Source organism: Pinus tabuliformis, chromosome 3_2 (genome assembly GCF_031772625.1).
Source record: "Pinus tabuliformis cultivar Carrire ecotype Pingquan chromosome 3_2, CPIR1, whole genome shotgun sequence".
NCBI classification, from domain to species: Eukaryota; Viridiplantae; Streptophyta; class Pinopsida; order Pinales; family Pinaceae; genus Pinus; species Pinus tabuliformis.
Window position 1 is genome coordinate 257,402,284 of NC_142302.1, and position 19,481 is coordinate 257,421,764.

The 19,481-nt window shown below is 40.2% G+C and overlaps 1 protein-coding gene across 1 annotated transcript in view; it reads left to right on the plus strand.

The window, feature by feature from the left end:
* Positions 1-19,481, plus strand: part of TOP3A (topoisomerase 3alpha) — a 493,378-nt gene that overhangs the window by 433,069 nt on the left and 40,828 nt on the right. Inside the window, exons 19-20 of the mRNA XM_089416209.1 lie at positions 343-421; positions 577-648. Coding sequence (XP_089272335.1) covers positions 343-421; positions 577-648 — 151 coding nt within the window. The remainder of the gene's footprint in view (positions 1-342; positions 422-576; positions 649-19,481) is intronic.

The following is a 19,481-nucleotide window of genomic DNA, read 5'->3' on the forward strand; positions in this document are numbered from 1 at the left end:
GTTATTACATTCGGCTAATCACCAGTCTGTATAAAGATGTCTGCGTCTTGCATTTTGAGATTATCCTATTTGTTTGTTAATTGGACAACTATGTTGTGAAAGATGATGGCAACTCTGAATAACATTGGCGGATTTATGATAAATCTGGATATCATTGTTGGATTTTCTTTAAGCCTTTAAGAAGAATTCAGAATCTCCTTTGATTGAAGGGCTTCCAAGAAAGGTTTGATATGGTACGAATTGTGCTGGATAACATATTCTGCAAATATAAGATTCATGAATTTGATCTTAGGAATCAGTTTTCCTCAATTTTTACCAAGCACTGGTGCTGATTTTCTCCAGTGCAGAAATGCTGTGTGGTTGCCTGGATCAATATCTGAGGCATCTGTAACCAATCAATTATGCAATACCTGTGGACCAGGTATGCACACTTTTCTTCATTTCTTTCACCCTGAATTGGCATTTTCATTGGAGAGAAAGGTTTGTATACAGTAACTAGATTCAAATCATACAGTTTTGCAGCACTTTTGCTCTCTTTTAATGTTATTCATTGGTTTAGATTCTTCCCTTTTGTAGGTCCTGTTTTCAAAATCCAGTTCAAGTTCCGGCGAATGGAAATACCTGTTCAGTATAGCACGGAACACTTGGGTAAAATTGCTTCAACGATTCCAACTTATAATAAGATCATATTATTTCACTGTCTTCTGAATTGCTTGTTTTTGGAAATTCTATTTTTTAGTGAAGTATATGCTCTCTTTACAGTGATATCCACATTTTAAGTTCTTGTCCTTATTTAGTTTGCAACAAAATTATGGTCTAGTCTGATCTGAACTATCAGTCTGACTGGCCGTTGACAAATTTGTTTGCTGTCATTTGGTATAATAAGGATTGTTGTACAGCTTTAGTGGGCTTAATGGTTAAGAACATGTGCTTCCTTGTAAGAGGTCAAAAGTTCAAATCCATTGGTGGGTAGAGTATGTACACCTCCATAGAGTTTAACAGTGAAATCGCTGCGCAGAGGGAGTCCCTTGTCCCGCAAAGGTGGTATCATACACCAATTTGGTGTCTGGCTTGGCTGTGGCCTTAAAATTATATTTATTATTATTATTGTTATTATTAATGAGGTAAAATTTATAAGTTGTAGATCAGCAAGGTTTCGTTGTTGATGGTTCTAAAATACAATTTGACGAAATTAAGAATGCAAACTATAGAAAGCAGGTTTCTCTGAGAAAACTCCCATCTGATGTATTACTCTAGTGCATCATGGGAGGGAGGAATCAAAATACTTGATTTCTTTCAGGATTTAAATTTATAAAAAATAAAAAAGAGCACACATCTAAGAAAGGAACTATTTTCCAAGGGTAAATCAAATAAATGAAAATAATTATAATTGCCTTTGCACTTAGTGTCCCAGTATGATGCATGAGCATGATTCTGAGCACTTTACTATATGTGGCAAACATCTACAGGTGTTCCAGACGATTGATGTTAGTTAAGGACTTATTATTGAAGCACACCCTTGTCCTTACATTACCCTAATAGCACACCCTTCATTGCTGATGGTTCTAAAATGTAATTTGACAAAATTAAGAATGCAAACTCTCAGAAAGAGAGCAGGTTTCTTTGAGAAAACTTCCATCTGATGTATTACTCTAATGCATCATGGGAGGATGCAAAATGCTTGATCTCATTTGGGATTTAAAAAACAAAATAAAAAAGCTAAAAAAAACACATCTGAGAAAGGAGCTATTTTCCTAGAGTAAATCAAATAATTAAAAATAATTATAATCTGTTTTGCACTTAGAATCCCAGCATGATGCATGCACATGATTCTGAGCACTTGCTATATGTGGGAAATATTTATAGGTGTTACAGATAGTTGATTGATGTTATTCAAGGACTTATTATTGTAGCACACCCTTCCCCTGGCATTACCCTAATGGTTCTCTCAAACTGATAACTGCTCCATGGATGGGTGTGTGATGTTTAGAGAAAAGGGGTTAACACAATGCTAAGTCACAGGACGTTCTGACATGCGACTTGGAGGATATGGAGATATGAGTGTCTGACAGGAGACACAGCGACCCCAGAAATAGGACATGGAAGACATTGTGTTTGTGTGTTTGTGTGGAGAGAGAGAGAGAGAGAGAGTAAAAATTACACATACAAAAATGAGATATAGACATAAAGATACAAATTTTGTTGGAATTTAGAAACTAGAACGTTTACTTGATACAAATTCAATCATACAACTAATTACTAGCAATAAATCAATGATGATCAAATGACAAACACAAGAAATTAGAACCATAAACTGCAGTTTTCTCACTAAGTCAACAAAATCAAAATGTATTACATAGATACTGAGCTACTGCTACTATAGGCGGAATATATATATATATATATATATATATATAGATATATATATATATATAGAGAGAGAGAGAGAGAGAGATAAAAATGAAAAATAGATGTAAATTTGAATGATACTTAGTCCTCACTAGTACTACATCAGTCATGAGAAAATTACGAACAAACACGAAATTAGAACTGTAAACTGCAGTTTTCATGAAGTCAACAAAGTCAAAATGTATTACATAGATACTGAGCCACTACTACTATAGGTGGGAATGCCAGTAGTAAATACAAAATAGGGTGGTTACTAGAACCATATAGGGAGGATTCTCATAGTTCATGACTGTCAGTAGTCCTCCATGTCAGAATCATCAAAATCAGCACCACTGTTCTCTCCCCCATCATCATCCTCCGCCTCTATAGCTAATCCAATGGATGCATTTGCTGGTGTGGGGGCTGACCCTTGAAGAGGATCACATCATAAAAAATGAACAGCTTCAGCACTAGATCATTAATATTGAAGTTGGCTAATGTGACTCAACACTATTGTCTAAACCGATATCACTAGCACAACTGTATCAATTAAATGATTGATAAATTCCAATAGCCATCAAAACATTTATGTGCCATTTAATTTATATAACACTGACAATTTGTAACAATAGGATAAAGCGGAGGTCGCAAACACACTGCACAAGTTTTGAAATGGAAAAATGGTTTGGAAACCCTTGATTTTCATCCATTAGGATGTGTATATGATGAAGAATATTCTTCTATTATTAAGTCTAAACCATCTATACATTTTAGCTTTTTTTAATAATGGAAATTTTGAAAGCCCTATTCCGAAATAAACCATGTCTATCTGCGTAATCAATAAATACATCTTACATCTTTGTCTCTCCCTTCAACCACTCCCCCCTCTAGCTATAAATAAGATTGAGGTTGGTGTGCACATACACCATTGTCTCTGCCCTAGATTGCTCAAGCTTGCTCTTCATACATCATTATCTCTGACCTAAACTGTTCAAGCTTGTTCTTCTTCAAACTATGCAAATTTGCATATGTGCTCTAGTTCCTCTCACAACAAGATGATGAACTAACATGAGAGAGAAACCTTCTGTTAGAAAATGTAACTATGTTCGGTCTTCATTTATTTACTTGAGTCATTATGTAAAGTACTTTTCAAAAGAATAAAGAAAAGAATTTTTATTATTGTAACAATGACTTATTAAAGCATGGGTTTCATGCTTGGGTCATCATTATTAGTCAAAGTCCCCATTGTGGACTACTAGGATTAATGTTGTGTTTATAGAGTCATTGTACATTCAAAGAGACCCTTCTTGGGCTTTTGAATCATGTAAAAAAGTTTAGTATTGAGTCAAATATGATTTATGTACCGTCCGCATGAAGTTGGTCTAAGAACCCTAATTCGACCCACAAGAAGCCTATATATACAAGGAGGTCGAAGTCATTTGGAGAATCATCTCTCAAGCTAGTTCGATATCTCAAGAAGAGTTGGAGAAGTGCGAAGTCTGTTGCCGGGAGGTCGAAAGAAGCGTGAGTTTGGTGAAGTCTATAAAGAGGAAGAAAATCAAACTTTTGGTGCCTCTCTCTCTCTGTTTCATGGTCTGGCTTGGGTGATCGAAGTCTCCTAAGTTTTCGCTATTGTCAAAAGCTGCCGCCTAGTTGAAGTTGCTAGAAGGGATTGAAGATCTGGGAGGCTGACTTGGTGTGGAGGAAAAGTTTGGTCTTGGTCTAGGGTGAAAAGTCTTTGCTATTGAAAGGAAGAATTATCTTGACTAGGTTTTCCCCTTGAGGGGGTTTTGCCTTGGCATAGTGCCTATATCTTGTGTCTCTTGTTTTGTGATCTTCATACACACATAATATGGTAATTGCTTGCTGAAAGATAAGATAATAAAGAAGCCAACACACTCACAAGTAATTATCAAGAAAGGAGAATCAAACCCTGATATAATTACTTTGATTTTCCAAAATGGTATCAGAGGTAAGGTCAAGAAGAGTCGAAGATCACTTTGTTGGCATGGATTCTCCCTCTATGGTGAACTACATAAGAATAGGTTGCAACACTGTTGGAAGCTGGATCAAGAAGGTCATCTACTACTTGTTCAACGAGGTCAAGAGTCAAGAATTCTTGGCTGCCCTTACAGGTTATCTTACTAATGACAATGCATGGATCATTGATAGTGTAGCATCAAAAGACATGACAGTTGAAATTAAGCAACTTCATACACTATCAAAGGAGCCATCCTCTCATGCAATGGAATTGGGTGACAAAAAAAGTTATGCTATTAGAGGCCTGGGATCAACATCGTTGAAGCTGGATAATGGATCGAAATTGCATCTCAACAACTTTCTCTATGTTCTAGGTTTGAAAAGGAATTTGCTTCCTATTTCTTGTTTAGAAGATAAAGGGGAAAGAGTTGTTTTTGTTGATGGAAAAGTATTGGTTTGGGGAAAAGACTCTAGCATTGATAAAACTAGGGTTATTGGAGTTTGTGAAGGAAGTCTTTATCGAGTCATTACACCACCTCCTCAAGCTTTGGTTCATATGGAAATAAGTCCCATTAAGCTATGGCATAGGAGGTATGGTCATCTACATTACAAGGTCATCCCTACTCTTAGTCAACTAGTTCATGGTATTCCTAATATGAAGTTTGATCATGAAGGTGTGTGCAAAGGATGCTCTTTGGGAAACATACTAGAAATCCATTTCATATTAGTGAAACTACATCTAAAGAGATAATATACCTCATCCATTTCGATGTGTGTGGGCCCGGGTCTGACTACTTCTAAAGAGTTGATTGCTTATTGTAAGGGAAGCAGGTATTAAGAGGGAGCTCATTGCTCCTTACTATCCCAAAAAAAATGGATTGGCCGAAAGGAAGAATAGGTCGATTAAAGAGGGCATTTGAACTATGCTCCTTGATCAAGATCTACCAAAGTTCTTATGGGGAGAAGCAACAATGATTGTCGTAGTCTTGATAATACTACACTAGAAGAAGTATTCACAGGGAAGAATTCGAGTGTGGATCACCTCTAAATCTGTGGAAGTCTAACATATATCCATGTTCCAAAAGACAAGTGAAAGAAGTTGGACTCTACAAGTATCAAAGGAATATTCATTGGTTATAGTCTTTCCTCAAATGCATATAGAATCTACATTAAGGAAGGAAGACACATTGAAGTAAGTGGGGATGTCATATTCGATTTGTTGATTTGGGGTAGCATCGAATGTGCTCTAGCCACAAAATTTGGTGGAGAGGTTGAGGCACATGAGATCTCCAATACCCAAAAAGGGTTTGGGTAGATTCTAAACAGATCAGGAGTTATTAAAATAATTAATATTTTTAATAAAGTCCCTAGGTCTAAACTTAGGGAAAATAAAATATTAATGTGTATTAATATGAATCTGTGTTAGAATGGTCCAAAAGACATGGATCAAGCTATATCTAATCTTAGTCGTTGATTAGCGACTTAATCTTGGTCGTTGAGATGTCAACAGCAAAAGTATAAGAGGAGGCTTGCGGGGAACTTGGAAAACACACTGAGGGAGACTAATCAGTGCAATTTTTGGAGCGGGGTTTGTTGAGAAATTGAACCAGTGGTCTGGAGAGAAGTTAGGAGGCAGCAAGTACAGAACAGAGGGACGGGAGATCAGCGCAGAAGAGGCAGACTTAGAGCCAGAGGAAGCCACCCAGAGGTAGCGGAGACTGCGCAGAGCCAGAAGGGCTTGCGTCATCCACGCAGAGGCTGCAGGAGTGATGTAGAAGCCCAGAGAGGCTGCGCAGAGCCTCAGTAGGCTGACGCAGAGGGTTTCACGCTGTAGCAGAGGTGAGTAGGGCCTGCGTTGGGTTTAGGAAAGTGCTGGAAGTTTGTTTATCTATGGGTAAGCCAGTTTGGCACCCTGTTGTGCAAGAAAATCGCTGAATAATAAAATCCTCCCTTGCTGCACTGGTTTTCCCACATTGGGTTTTTCTGGGGACATTAGTCCAAAATAACTGTGTCAATGAGTGCATATTTTTGTTTCTGTATTACGATGTGATATCTGCAGCAGTATTTATTTTAATGTTTATTGAAGTAATTTTATGACTAACTTATGATGAAATAAGTAGGAAAGTAAATCAGTTGCTGCAGTGGTAGAATTTTCACATGGTATTAGAGCAAGTAATCAAAGACAAAGGGAAAATCAGTTATGGGTCGAGACCACAATGCAGAGGCATCCACCTCAGGGGACGCATGCAAATTTTTAGAAGATTGCACAAGAGAGAGAGATTTTGATTCCTCTATGTTGGCTTCCAGGTTGGAAGAAGAAGTGGCATGCATGACTAGTGCTGCATCATCAGAAGTATGGTATATAGGCAGTGGAGCCTCGTGGCATATGACGAGAATCAGGGAGTGTTTCTTAGAATATCGAGAAGAGAAGATGAACTTTCAGATCACCATGGGGAACAAGGCAAAGTGTAGTCTAGTAGGAAAGGGTACCATAGTTTTCTAGACAGAATCAGGAGAGCGGTTACGTGCCACAAATGTGCTGCATGTGCCAGGATTGGGGATGAACTTACTTTCCGTGTCACAACTACAAGGCAAGGGCTATGATGTCTACTTCATCAAGGAAAGGGTATATGTCAAACACCCGAGATGGAAAAAGAAAGTGCAGATCGGGATCAAAAGTAATCGGTTGTACAGATTACAACTAGAATCTCCAATGGCACTAATAGGCAATCATGGGGACTGTTAGTTTCAGTCTTTCCAGCCTTCCTACAGTAATCAAATATGCTCTTACAAAGTGGTCTCAGAGTGTCAAGGTCAAATTTTGTCATTTCAGTGAGTCTTCAAGCAAAATTTGGTCACTAGGCATTAGGTCTAGGGTTTGCCCAAATGTCAGTCCATGTCATCATTCAGCTGAGCCTATCATCATTCATAGGGTTGCTATCATCATATTAGGTTCGATTGGGTCATGTTACACCTTATTCATGCTTCAGTTGTGCCTAGGCAAGCTCATTTCCCTCTCCTAGGGTTTTGAAAGCCAATTTCTCTTGGACAGTCAAATCTCTGGCAAAACTTGTTTCCTGATGTTCATACACCTTCCCCTATCCTTAAAGTACCTTATCAAACACTTCCCATCCTTTAGATCCGCCAAATTCCTCATTTTTGCACAAACCCTAGTTTCTAGCTACAACCTGGCAATTTTCTAGGTTTGGCCTGTGTTTTGCCATTTTCGACCCCTTCCCCTCACTCAATCTTTGAGATTCCAGTTTCCCCTGCTTCCTAACATCCCTCCCCACTCCCAAAAATTTCCCCAACAATTTAGAAGCCCCCTATCCCCTTCATTTCGCTCCATTTCGACAAAATTCCTTGTTTCACACATCGGGACAAGTCGCACTCAAATGATGTTCCAGAGCAATAAAAGATGAATTTTGGAAAACTGAGAGAGGTTTTTGTCCACAACATGCCAAAGAAGAAAAACCTCCTTCACTTTTTGCACAGGTGTCATGGTTTTAGAGAAATGCCAAAATTACAATCGCCGGATCCAAGGAGTTTGGCCAAGGCACAAAAACGGAAAAAGAAGACCAATCCCCTCCGTATCTTGGCCGAGGCTTCTCTCACTCACCATGATACTCATTAGCATCCTCCTAGCAGCAAACTCAAGAAATTTTGAGAGTTTTGAAGCATTTTTGGCATTTTTGGGAATTTTACAGGTTTTGGCCATTTGACTGGTCTCACCCCGCGCGCGACCATACATGGGGGCAACTCAGAATGGGGAAAACTTTGCATTTTTGGAATTGTCATGCAAAAATACACTTGCCTATGGATGGGTTTCAGATTTTATGGAGATTTGGGCTTCCAAAAGCTCAAAATACATGCAATTTTTGACTTTCTGCCCCTATTTTGAGTTGCAGAAAGCTGTCTTGGGAGAAATGACTTTTTAGGGGTCAAATCAACTCCAAATTCAGAAATTCCAGTGAGGTTGGAAAGTAGACTCGCAGGCCTTTCTAACGAGCTATCTTGCACCTGATTTGGACACCGGGAAGGCCCTTAAACAGAGCTGTGAATGTGCGCGACCAGTCAGAGTGATGTGCGCGACCTGTCAGGGAAATTTTCCTGTTTTGACCAGATCGGCCAGCAAAACACTGTTTTCATCTTGGTTGACTTTTGAGGCATGTAAATGATGGATTTTTGTGTAATTTTCATGGCACTTAGATACTTTTACTCTCCTTCATCACTTCTAGAAGATTCTTTGATGTAAATGGTAAATATTTAATGCATGGATAGGTTTCCTAAGTTTTAGAGGCAAGTTGTTTTGACTGCCTATTATCTAGTGCTCAGTTTAGAATTAGTTAAAACAGCTCCTAGGAAGCTGAGCTCGACCCCTAGAGGTGGGGAAAGGAGTTAGATCATCTATATTATGCCTTCTCTTGCTCATTTTCATGGTTGGACTCTTGAGAGAGAAGCTCCTATTGTATATTTTACTTGTATCTCTGCAATTTGAGGAAAAGGAAGACCAGGGTTTTGCAGACATCATTGGGATTCTTGTGGACTTTTGTGTTGATGGTGTGTTCTCTTATTCTAATTGTAAGTGTGTTTATGTGTTCCATCTCTTTCTTTACTGCAGCTTATTAAACAAATGAAGTGATAAAGTTTGAATTCATGCTTGCCATGCTCAGCTTTCAAATTTGTTTAATGTTTATGTTTTCCACTGTCTAGAGAGGATTCAAAGTCATTGTTTGCCCTCTTAGCTTCTCTTTTTCTTCCTTGATCATCCATCTCAGCTAAAGGCATCAGCACAAACTCCTACCTTGCCCCAAAGACCCACCTGCAGAAACTGTGTCAAATCCCCGCACCCTAAAATTGCAGATCCTCAATTTGCCACCAAAAAACCCCCAAATCAACCTTTTAATCAGTTTACTAGCCTAATATCAGTGTTACCTTTGATTGGTCATCTCGCCCCATTGAAAATTTGCCGAGATAGACCGGAGAGAGCCTTCTCATACCCCGTAGGGCTAGCTACGAGGTGAAATGGTTTGATGTTGCCTTGAAGGTTTACCTTCCTCAGCCTAGGGTGAAATCTCAAGCGCTAACAGGGACAAAGACTTGAACAAACTATGGCACAGAAGGATGGGTCACTTGCACCATGGAGCTCTGAGAATTCTCAGGAGCACTGTAATAGGAGTTCCAGATCTGAGTAGGGAACGAGATGATATATGCAGGGGATGCACTCTAGGAAAGTATGCCAAGGCGACATTTCCTAGGAGCAACCACAGGGCCAAGAGTGTACTAGGATTGATACACTCAGAGATCTGCAGATCTATGGGCGTCAAAGCTCTCAACGGTGCCGAGAATTTCCTTATTTTCATTGATGAACACTCGAGGAAAACTTGGATCTATTTTTTGAAAACCAAAGATGAAGTTTTTTTATCGATTCAAGGAGTTCAAGGCTCTAGTGGAGAATTTGACAAGTATGAAAATAAAAGTCTTGCGCTCAGATAATGGTGGAGAATATGTCGATAAGGACTTCACTAATTTTTGCGCTAGGGAGGGCATCAGAAGAGAGTGGACAACTCCCTACTATCCGGAGCAGAATGGGCTGGCAGAAAGGAAAAACATGACTATTGTAGAAGCAACTAGGGCCATGCTGTATGATCAAGATATGCCAAATTCCTGTGGGCAGAAGCATGCAACACAACTATCTACATTCAGAACAGGACTCCTCATCGGGCATTGGGCAAGATTACTCCAAAGGAAGTCTTCATTGGGAAGACACCTGAAGTCAATCATTTCAGGATATTTGGGAATTTGGCATATTGTCGCATATCGAAGGAAAGGAGGAAGAAGCTGGATCAGATTGCAGAAAATGGGTATCTGGCAGGATATAACGAGAACGCTAAGGCATATAGGATCTATCTTCTAGGGAGCAGGAAGGTAGTAGTATGACGAGATGTAAAGTTCATGGAGGACAGAGCTTTCAGAAGATCTCGCGAAATGCCTTCCAAAGAGCAACTGAAAGAGGATCCGTTGGTCATGCCTCTTCAACCAACAGAAGTGAAGAATCCTTCCGTAGGATAGGAAGATTCTCAGGATGAGGAAGAGGAGCAAACAGAAGCACTTGTTGGCAGAGGAAGAACCAGCAGGGAACTTCATCAGATTCTGCGTGATGCAAAGAACTTCATTAGAGAGCCAAGGAACAGTAAGAGGGAGCGAAAGCAACTAGACAGGTATTAGGTGTTAGTCGCTCAGGATGGAGAGCCTGCCAGCTTCAAGGAGGCAGCTCTGCATCAGGTCTGGCTAGATGCGATGGTGGAGGAGTATAACTCCATAATCTTAAACGATGCCTGGGAGGTGGTGTCAAGGCCTCAAGACAAATTTGTGGTAGGTTCAAGATGGATCTACAAGATCAAATATGCTGCAGACGACAGTATTGAAAAATACAAGGCCAGGTTTGTGGCTAAGGGGTATGCTCAAAAGAAAGGGATTGACTATGAGGAAACCTTCGCCCCGGTAGCCAGGTATACATCTATTAGGACCGTGATATCTCTTGCAGCCTAGATGGGATGGGAGATCCATCAGATGGATGTCAAGACGACATTTCTGAACGGGGTAATAGAAGAAGAAATATACATTGAACAACCAGAGGGCTTTGAAACTCATGAGAAGAAGTCTCATGTATGCAGACTAAAGAAAGCCTTGTATGGGTTGAAGTAGGCACCAAGAGCGTGGTATGGTCAAATAGATGGCTACTTGCAGAAGATGGGGTTTGTCAAGAGTGACGCGGATCCGAATCTCTACTATCTGGTCATAGAGAGCGAGCCACTTATCTTAGTATTATATGTGGATGATCTCTTCTTGACATGATCATCCAGAATCATTGAAGACTGCAAGAAGAATCTAGCCACAGAGTTCGATATGAAGGATCTGGGACGAATGCACTATTTTCTAGGGTTGGAAGTTTGGCAGCAGAAAGGAAAAATCTTCCTTGGGCAAGGAAGGTATGCTACAAAAATTCTGAAAAGGTTCGGGATGGGAGACTGTAGACCTATGGCTACACCAATGATCACCAACTGGGAGAAGATTGATGCATCAGAAGACAAGGATGTCGATCCCACCCTATACCGACGACTCATAGGGTCCCTGATGTATCTAGTCAATACCAGGCCAGATATTTGCTATGTTGTCAACACCCTCAGTTAGTTCATGGTGGAACCAAAGAGGGCTCACTGGGTAGCAACCAAGCACGTTCTTAGGTATTTACAGGGAACAATTGATTATGGGCTCTTGTACAAGGGGAAGGTTATCAGGTTGAGTGGATTTACTGATGCAGATTGGGCAGGAAGTTCAGTGGATTGGAAAAGTACCTTTGGGTTTTGTTTCAACATTGGATCAAGAATAACCTCCTGGTGCAGTAGGAAATAGAAGCTCGTGGCTCTGAGCTTGTTTAAGGCAGAATATATGGCAACAAGCACAGCTTCATGTGAGGCCATATGGCTTAGGAAATTGTTGGTAAACCTATTCAAAAGAAATATGGAGGCGGCCAGGATCATGTGTGACAATCAGAGTTGCATCAAACTCTGACAATCCAATATTTCATGATAGGTCAAAGCATATTGATATATGGTGTCACTTTGTCAGAGATTGTGTCCAACGTGGAGCTGTACAGTTGAGCTACACTCCTACAGGGGAAGAAGTGGCAGATATCCTCACCAAGGCCCTTGGAAAGTCAGAATTTTACTACTTCAGAGAAAAGATGGGGATGGTAAAGAACCCCTTTCAGAAGTAGTGTATTAGCAGCATGAATGAAGAGGGAGTTGCAGTGTCGATGCACTGTTGGGAGAAAAGGACCAACAACAGCACAGATGTAGAGGGAGTTGCAGTGCAGATGCAGTGTTGAGAGAAAGGACCAACAACAACACAGATGTAGAGGAAGGTGCAGTGCGGATGTAGTGCTCGGAGAAAGGACCAGCAGCAGCATGGATGCAGAGGGAGCTGTTGTACAGATGCAATAGTGGCAGTGGCAGAATAATGGGCAACAGTACAAGATGCAGCAGTGCAGAGGATGTTGGGTAGGGAGGCCTAGCATTAGCACAGGTACCGATGCCGGATGATTAGAGTAATACTCAGTGAGGAGTAATGCTAGAGCACAGTCCTCGCTAAGAGGGAGTGTTGATTTGGGGTAGCATCGGATATACTCTAGCCACGAAATTTGGTGGAGAGGTTGGGACACATGAGATCTCTAATACCCAGAAAGGGTTTGGGCAGATTCTAAACAGATCAGGAGATATTAAAATAATTAATATTTTTAATGGAGTCCCTAAGTCTAAACTTAGGGAAAATAAAATATTAATGTGTATTAATATGAATCTGTGTTAGAATGGTCCAAAAGACATGGATCAAGCCAGATCTAATCTTAGTCATTGATTAGGGACTTAATCTCGGCTGTTGAGATGTCAACAGAAAAAGTATAAGAGGAGGCTTGAGGGGCACTTGGAGAACACACTGAGGGAGACCAGTCAGTTCAATTTCTGGAGCGGGGTTTGCTGAGAAATTGAACCAGTGGTCTGGAGAGCAGTCAGGAGGCAGCAAGTACAGAATAGAGAGACGAGAGATCAGCGCAGAAGAGGCAGACACAGAGCCAGAGGAAGCCACGCAGAGGCAGCAGAGACTGCGCAGAGCCAGAAGGGCCTGCGTCATCCACACAGAGGCTGCAGGAGTGATGCAGAAGCCCAGAGAGGTTGCACAAAGCCTCAGTAGGCTGACACAGAGGGTTTCAGGCTGTAGCAGAGGTCAATAAGGCCTACGTTGGGTTTAGGAAAGTGCTGGAAGTTTGTCTATCTGTGGGTAAACCAATTTGGCACCCTGTTGTACAAGAAAATTGCTGAATAATAAAATCCTCCCTTGTTGCATCGGTTTTCCCACATTGGGTTTTTCCGGGGACATTAGTCCAAAATAACTGTGTCAATGTGTGCATATTTTTGTTTCTGTATTACGATGTGATATCTACAGCAGTATTTATTTTAATGTTTGTTGAAGTAATTTCATGAATAACTTATGATGAAATAAGTAGGAAAAGTAAATCAGTTGCTGCAGTGGTAGAATTTTCACACGATTAAAATCAAGCATACAAGAAATCAAAGGATATTCGTATTGATTCTGATGATGAAGAAGTTCCCATATTTGAAGAAGAAGAAGTTCATCATGAAAACTCAACTACAGATATCGAAGAAGGACCAAGTGAGCTTACTCAAATAGTGGTTGTCCCAACCATAAGGAAGAGGCCAGATTGGTTGGAAGTTATATTAGAAGATGCTGAAGGACATGAAGCTGCGAAAGGTTCCTTCAGGGAAAGTAAGAAACCAAAGAGATATTTTGGCTATGCTACATATATGACAAAGTTAATTGAAGCCGAACCATCAACATTCAAGGAAGTTGAGCATGAAGAAGTTTGGAAGAAAGCTATGCAAGAAGAATATCAATGCATCATGAAGAATGGGGTTTGGGAGATCGCTACTAGACCTAGTGACGAATCGGTTGTCACATCGAAGTGGATCTATAAGATCAAACATGTTGTTGATGGAAGTATAGAGAAGTACAAAGCAAGATTCCTTGCAAGGGGTTTCTCTAAAAAGGAAGGCATTGATTATGAAGAAACCTTTCCACCTGTAGCAAGGTACACTACCATTAGATTGTTGGTTTCATTGGTTGTTACAATGGGGTGGAATATCCATCAAATGGATGTTAATACCGCATTCTGAATGGGACCATTTATGAGGAAATGTACATCGAGCAACCCGAGGGCTTTGAAGTGAATAGCAAGTGCTCTCATGTTTGCAGACTTAAGAAGGCCCTATATGGCTTGAAGCAAGCACCTAGGGCATGGTATGGAAGGATGGATGCATATCTACTTAGAATTGGGTTTGTCAAGAGTTCTACTGATCCGAATTTGTACATCAAGGTCATGAATAATGAGCCCATCATTATTCTACTATATGTGGATGATCTATTCATCACAGGTGTTGAGCGAAGAACTCAAGAATGCAAGAAGACGTTGGCAGCTGAATTTGAAATGAAAGATCTAGGACTGATGCACTACTACCTAGGTCTAGAAGTATGGCTAATACTTGAGGAGATATATTTGGGGCAAGGAAAGTACATCATCAAGTTATTGCAAAAATTTGGGATGATGGATTCCAAGCCGATGACTACTCCTATGATTACCAACCTCAAGAAATTGAGGAGCTCCAAATCTAGTCTCGTAGATCCTACCTCATATCCACGGTTGGTGGGTTCCCTAATGTATCTGGTAAATACTAGGCCAGATATATGTTTTGCAGTGAACATTCTTAGTCAGTTTCAGTTGGAGCCTCATCATGATCACTGGATAGTTTCCAAACATATATTGAGGTATCTTCGTGGCACTATACATCACTACCTAAAGTATGATAGTAAGGAAGTCAAGCTAATTGGCTTCACAGACTTTGATTGTGGTGGCAGTGAGATCGATGGAAGGAGCAATACTGGAGGATGCTTTAGTATGGGCACTGCTATGATCTCATGGACGAGTAGGAAGCAGGATCCCGTTGCATTGAGTAGTGTCGAGCCAAAATATGTGGTTGTATGTGAAGTAGGAAAAGAGGTTGTTTGGTTAAGGAAGCTTCTGACAGATTTGTTCAAGGAGTCTCTAGGTCCTACTGTGATTAATTGTGACAATCGAAGTTGTATCAAGATGTCTGGAGATCCCCTGTTTCATTCGAGAATGAAACATATCAATAATAAGCTCCACTTTATTAGGAACTTGGTGCAGGATGGGATTGTGAAGTTGGAGTATGTCTTGATAGAAGAACAGGTAGCAAACACACTAACAAAGGCTCTTCCTAATAAGAAGTTTGAATATCCAAGGAACCTGCTTGGTTTGGTAGATATTGCTGATTGTATTGATGATAAGAAAGTGGAAGAGATTTGTTGAGGCTTTGCAAGTGAAGCATTGCCTGGGAAGACATCTGGCCAGCACTTTGTGTTGATGTCTGGGTCCCGAAGTTGGAAAGGTGGTGTTGGTTATTGAGCTCTGTTTTGGATACACACCTGGATGTTTGGGTTGGTGGTTAGCAAGTAAGCCTGATGCTACCTAGAGGGGCTGAAAGCTTGAGTCCACCTTATTCCCACTTGGATAGATTGCCTTGGTCAGGAATCTAGTCCATGGCATTTCAGTGCCTAAATTGTTGAGTCACTACTTGGATAGATTGCCTTGGTTAGGAATCTAGTTCGTGGCATTGCGGTGCCTAAATTGTTGGGTCACTGATTGGATATATTTCCCTGGTCAGGAATCTAGTCCTTGGCATTGCGGTGCCTAAAAGTTCTCCATGGTTCATATAGTTTGAAATATTCCATTGTATTTGTACATTATGAATACCTCCCTAGTTAAGAGGAAATGTTAGAAAATGTAACTATGTTTGGTCTTCATTAATGTACTTGAGTCATGATGTTATGTACTTGTCAAAAGAATAAAGAAAATAATTTTTATTATTGTAACAATGACTTATTAAAGCATGGGTTTCATGCTTGGGTCATCATTATTAGTCAAAGTCCCCATTGTGGACTACTAGGATTAATATTGAGTTTATAGAGTCTTCAAAGAGACCCTTCTTGGGCTTTTGAATCATGTAAAAAGGTTTAGTATTGAGTCAAATATGATTTATGTACCCTCCACATCAAGTCGGCCTAAGGACCCTAATTCGACCCACAAGAAGCCTATATATACAAGGAGGTCGAAGTCATTTGGAGCATCATCTCTCAAGCTAGTTCGATATCTCAAGAAGAGTTAGAGAAGTGCAAAGTCTGTTGCCAGGAGGTCGAAAGAAGTGCGAGTTTGGGGAAGTCTATAGAGAGGAAGAAAATCGAACTTTTGGTGCCTCTCTCTCTCTGTTTCGTGGTCTGGATTGGGAGATCGAAGTCTCTTAAGTTTTCGTTGTTGCCGGAAGTTATTGCCTAGTCAAAGTTGCTAGAAGGGATCAAAGATCTGGGAAGTTGAAGTGGTGTGGAGGGAAAGTCTTGTCTTGGTCTAGGGTGAAGAGTCCTAAAGAATGCTATTGAAAGGAAGAATTATCTTGACTGGGTTTTCCCCTCGAGGGGGATTTCCCTAGCATGGTTCCTATATCTTGTGTCTCTTGTTTTGTCATCTTCACACACATAATATGGTAATTGCTTGATGAAAGATAAGATAATAAAGAAGTAAAAGAAGCCATACACTCACAAGTAATTATCAAGAAAGGAGAATCAAACCCTAATATAATTACTTTGATTTTCCAACACCTTATAGATAATTGCTACAGAAGAGGGCATATTTCCCCATGAGTTTCCTACGGGCCAAGTCAATTTTTGAGAGACCCATGGGTTATTTTTTGCACAACTCATGTCCTAAAATTGGGACACATTTAGGGCACATGTTGGACACTCATTTAGCACGTCCTGTGAACAAGACATATGTCTAACACATATCCTAGTGTATCAATGTCCGACTCATAGGATTATGAACACGTAGACCCCTAATGTTGTGTCTTATGACTTAGGTATGTAGTAAGGCCATGTCTTGTGACTTAGGTGCGAAGTGATTGGTTCATGTCCATGCCTATTGATGCTATGTTCAGTTATTTGGATTTAGCATTGTCATGATGGTTTCATTCTTTATTAGTTAGGAGGATACACATCACATTTTTATGATTCTATTATATGATTATCATCACTACTTTCATATGGTTCTAGGCATTACTTTGGTTTATTGTTATGTTTGGTAGGGACTTGAGCCTCATGTTTGAGTGACCTAGGCAATTTGGGGTTTATGTGCACTTTATTCACTTTATTATGATGAGGACTATGGTTTTTATAGGAGTGCTTCGCTTGTGCATACATGTTGAGGTTGGTTACAACAACTTAATGACTATTTTATCCTTGTTTTGATTAGATGTAGGATTCTAGCATGAGCACCCTTGCATATGATGTTTGATTTCACATTTAATATGGCTATTTTTATGGCGATATAGTGACTAGGTCGAGCACTTACCCTCTTTGCACACATGTTGAGGAACTTACTTGTTATTGCGATTATTTTATCACTAGTGGTCAAGGTTGCCCCCTCCTTTTGACATATGGTTGGATATCTGACAACTCTTGCACATGAATTGATGATGATTTAACCATGTCTCTCTTGGATATAGTTGTTGGCACAGTTTGAGGAGTTTTATTACCTTGAGGATCATGTAGTTGAGTTAGTTATGGGGTTGATATGTGGTTGACCTAGCCTTGGATGTTATTTTTGGCATGGATCTACACTTGGCATCAAGCCATTCTCTTGACTAGGAAGTTTATCTACTTAATGATGACCCTTTCCACATTATTTAATGCCTTGGTGATGTTAACCCTAAATTTTCCCCTTGCAAATTTTGAGGGTTAAAGACCAACACATTTCATGAAACTGGAGGTTTAGAGATAGATATGGATACAAGATGGTCTTGGTTACTGTGACCCACCAAAAATGGGTAACCCCTAGGAACATGGTCAAGTGTTCCCCCAAATCTAGCATTAGGGACATGGTACCATATTGATTATACTTCTTGATGATCACTTCGTACTAAGGAAAGTGAATCCTTATTGCCTTTCTTTTCAACACATTGCCCCTCATCGACACTAATACCTTATCAAGGGGGTAGTCCAAAAGCTGAGCACCTTGGTCGTTGTTAGCCTCATTGGCAATCACTTCATATCTAACAGGGTCAATCATCGTTGGACCTTGATTGGATGATCTTATTCGTTTTTTGATCATACCTGTTACTGCTCAATCTAGCAGGGGTCCTAGGAGTCCTGAAGGGGCTACTACTAGACCAAGTGGCAGCAATGGGACAAAGAACCATTGTCACCTTAATCAATGTCCCCTACTTTTTACGGACTTTCACTGATGGGAGGAGTCCTGGTATAAATGAAACCATTGGGAAGGATATGTCAATGATAGGATATATAGTCATTCGTAAAGCCCATTCATATGAGAGACTCAAATAATAGGCTTTGTTGCCTTAAGGGCAAGGTAAGGGGCTCTCTAAGAAAGGCTTAGGGGAGACTTAGACCTAGGGATTAGAGATGTTCCTCTAATAAAGAATGTACTAGACCTAAAATTATTCTATATACAAGGTTCCTAAGTGGCCTTGTGAGATAAGAAATGATTGAGATATGGGATGACAAAGAAGCCCAAGGGGACCCAAGCAAGGCCTAGGGTTTCAGGTAAATCTTCAACCAAGAATCTAGGTCAAGCAAGGAAGGAGGGATCAATAACAAGTGAACTTCCTTTGAGTTTTCAAGCACAATAGACCCCTTTAAATGCCACTAACCTAAGGAGACCTAGACCAAAACAGTTTTGGGTCTAGGGCTTGATGTTCTCCAAAACCAACCTAGATCACAACCATAAGAGAGAGACACCAGACAGGATCCAAGCCAGGGAAAAGCCCCTCCAAAGGGGAAAACCCACGAGAACTTCCTCGTATAGAATCAAATCAGAGGAGACTTCCAAAACCAAACCCTAGACCTTTGATTCCATTGATCAATCAACCATATTTCCTCTTCTAGTTCTCTAAGGACAACGGAGTGAGACCTCTGCAAAAGGACAAGTTGTAGTACCTCCTTGACCTCAGATCTGAGGTAACCCTAGGTACTATGAAAATTCCTATACCGGAATCCCTACTGCAGTAAGTGATGATATCTCTCCTACTTGTTAGATTTACATGAACAAGTTATTCGCAGTTTCCTACGACAAATATTGAAATACATACACTTTAGCCTTCACTTAATTAATTTATATGCGGAAACAAGAGACTGAACAAGAAAGAAATTACAACACAAATGACATCGTTATTTTTGGACAAATGTTCCCGGAAAAACCCATTGCACGAAAAATGGTGCAGCAGTTTCGAGGGTTTATTATTATTAAGCAGTAGCAAATTCTGAATACATCTCTAAATAGCTCAAGGGTTATTCAGTTACAGAGAGAAGTATTGACAGAAAGATTTGTGAGATTACCTCACACAATCACTAAGAAAAATCCTAGTTGATCCAGTCACTAAATGAGATGCCTC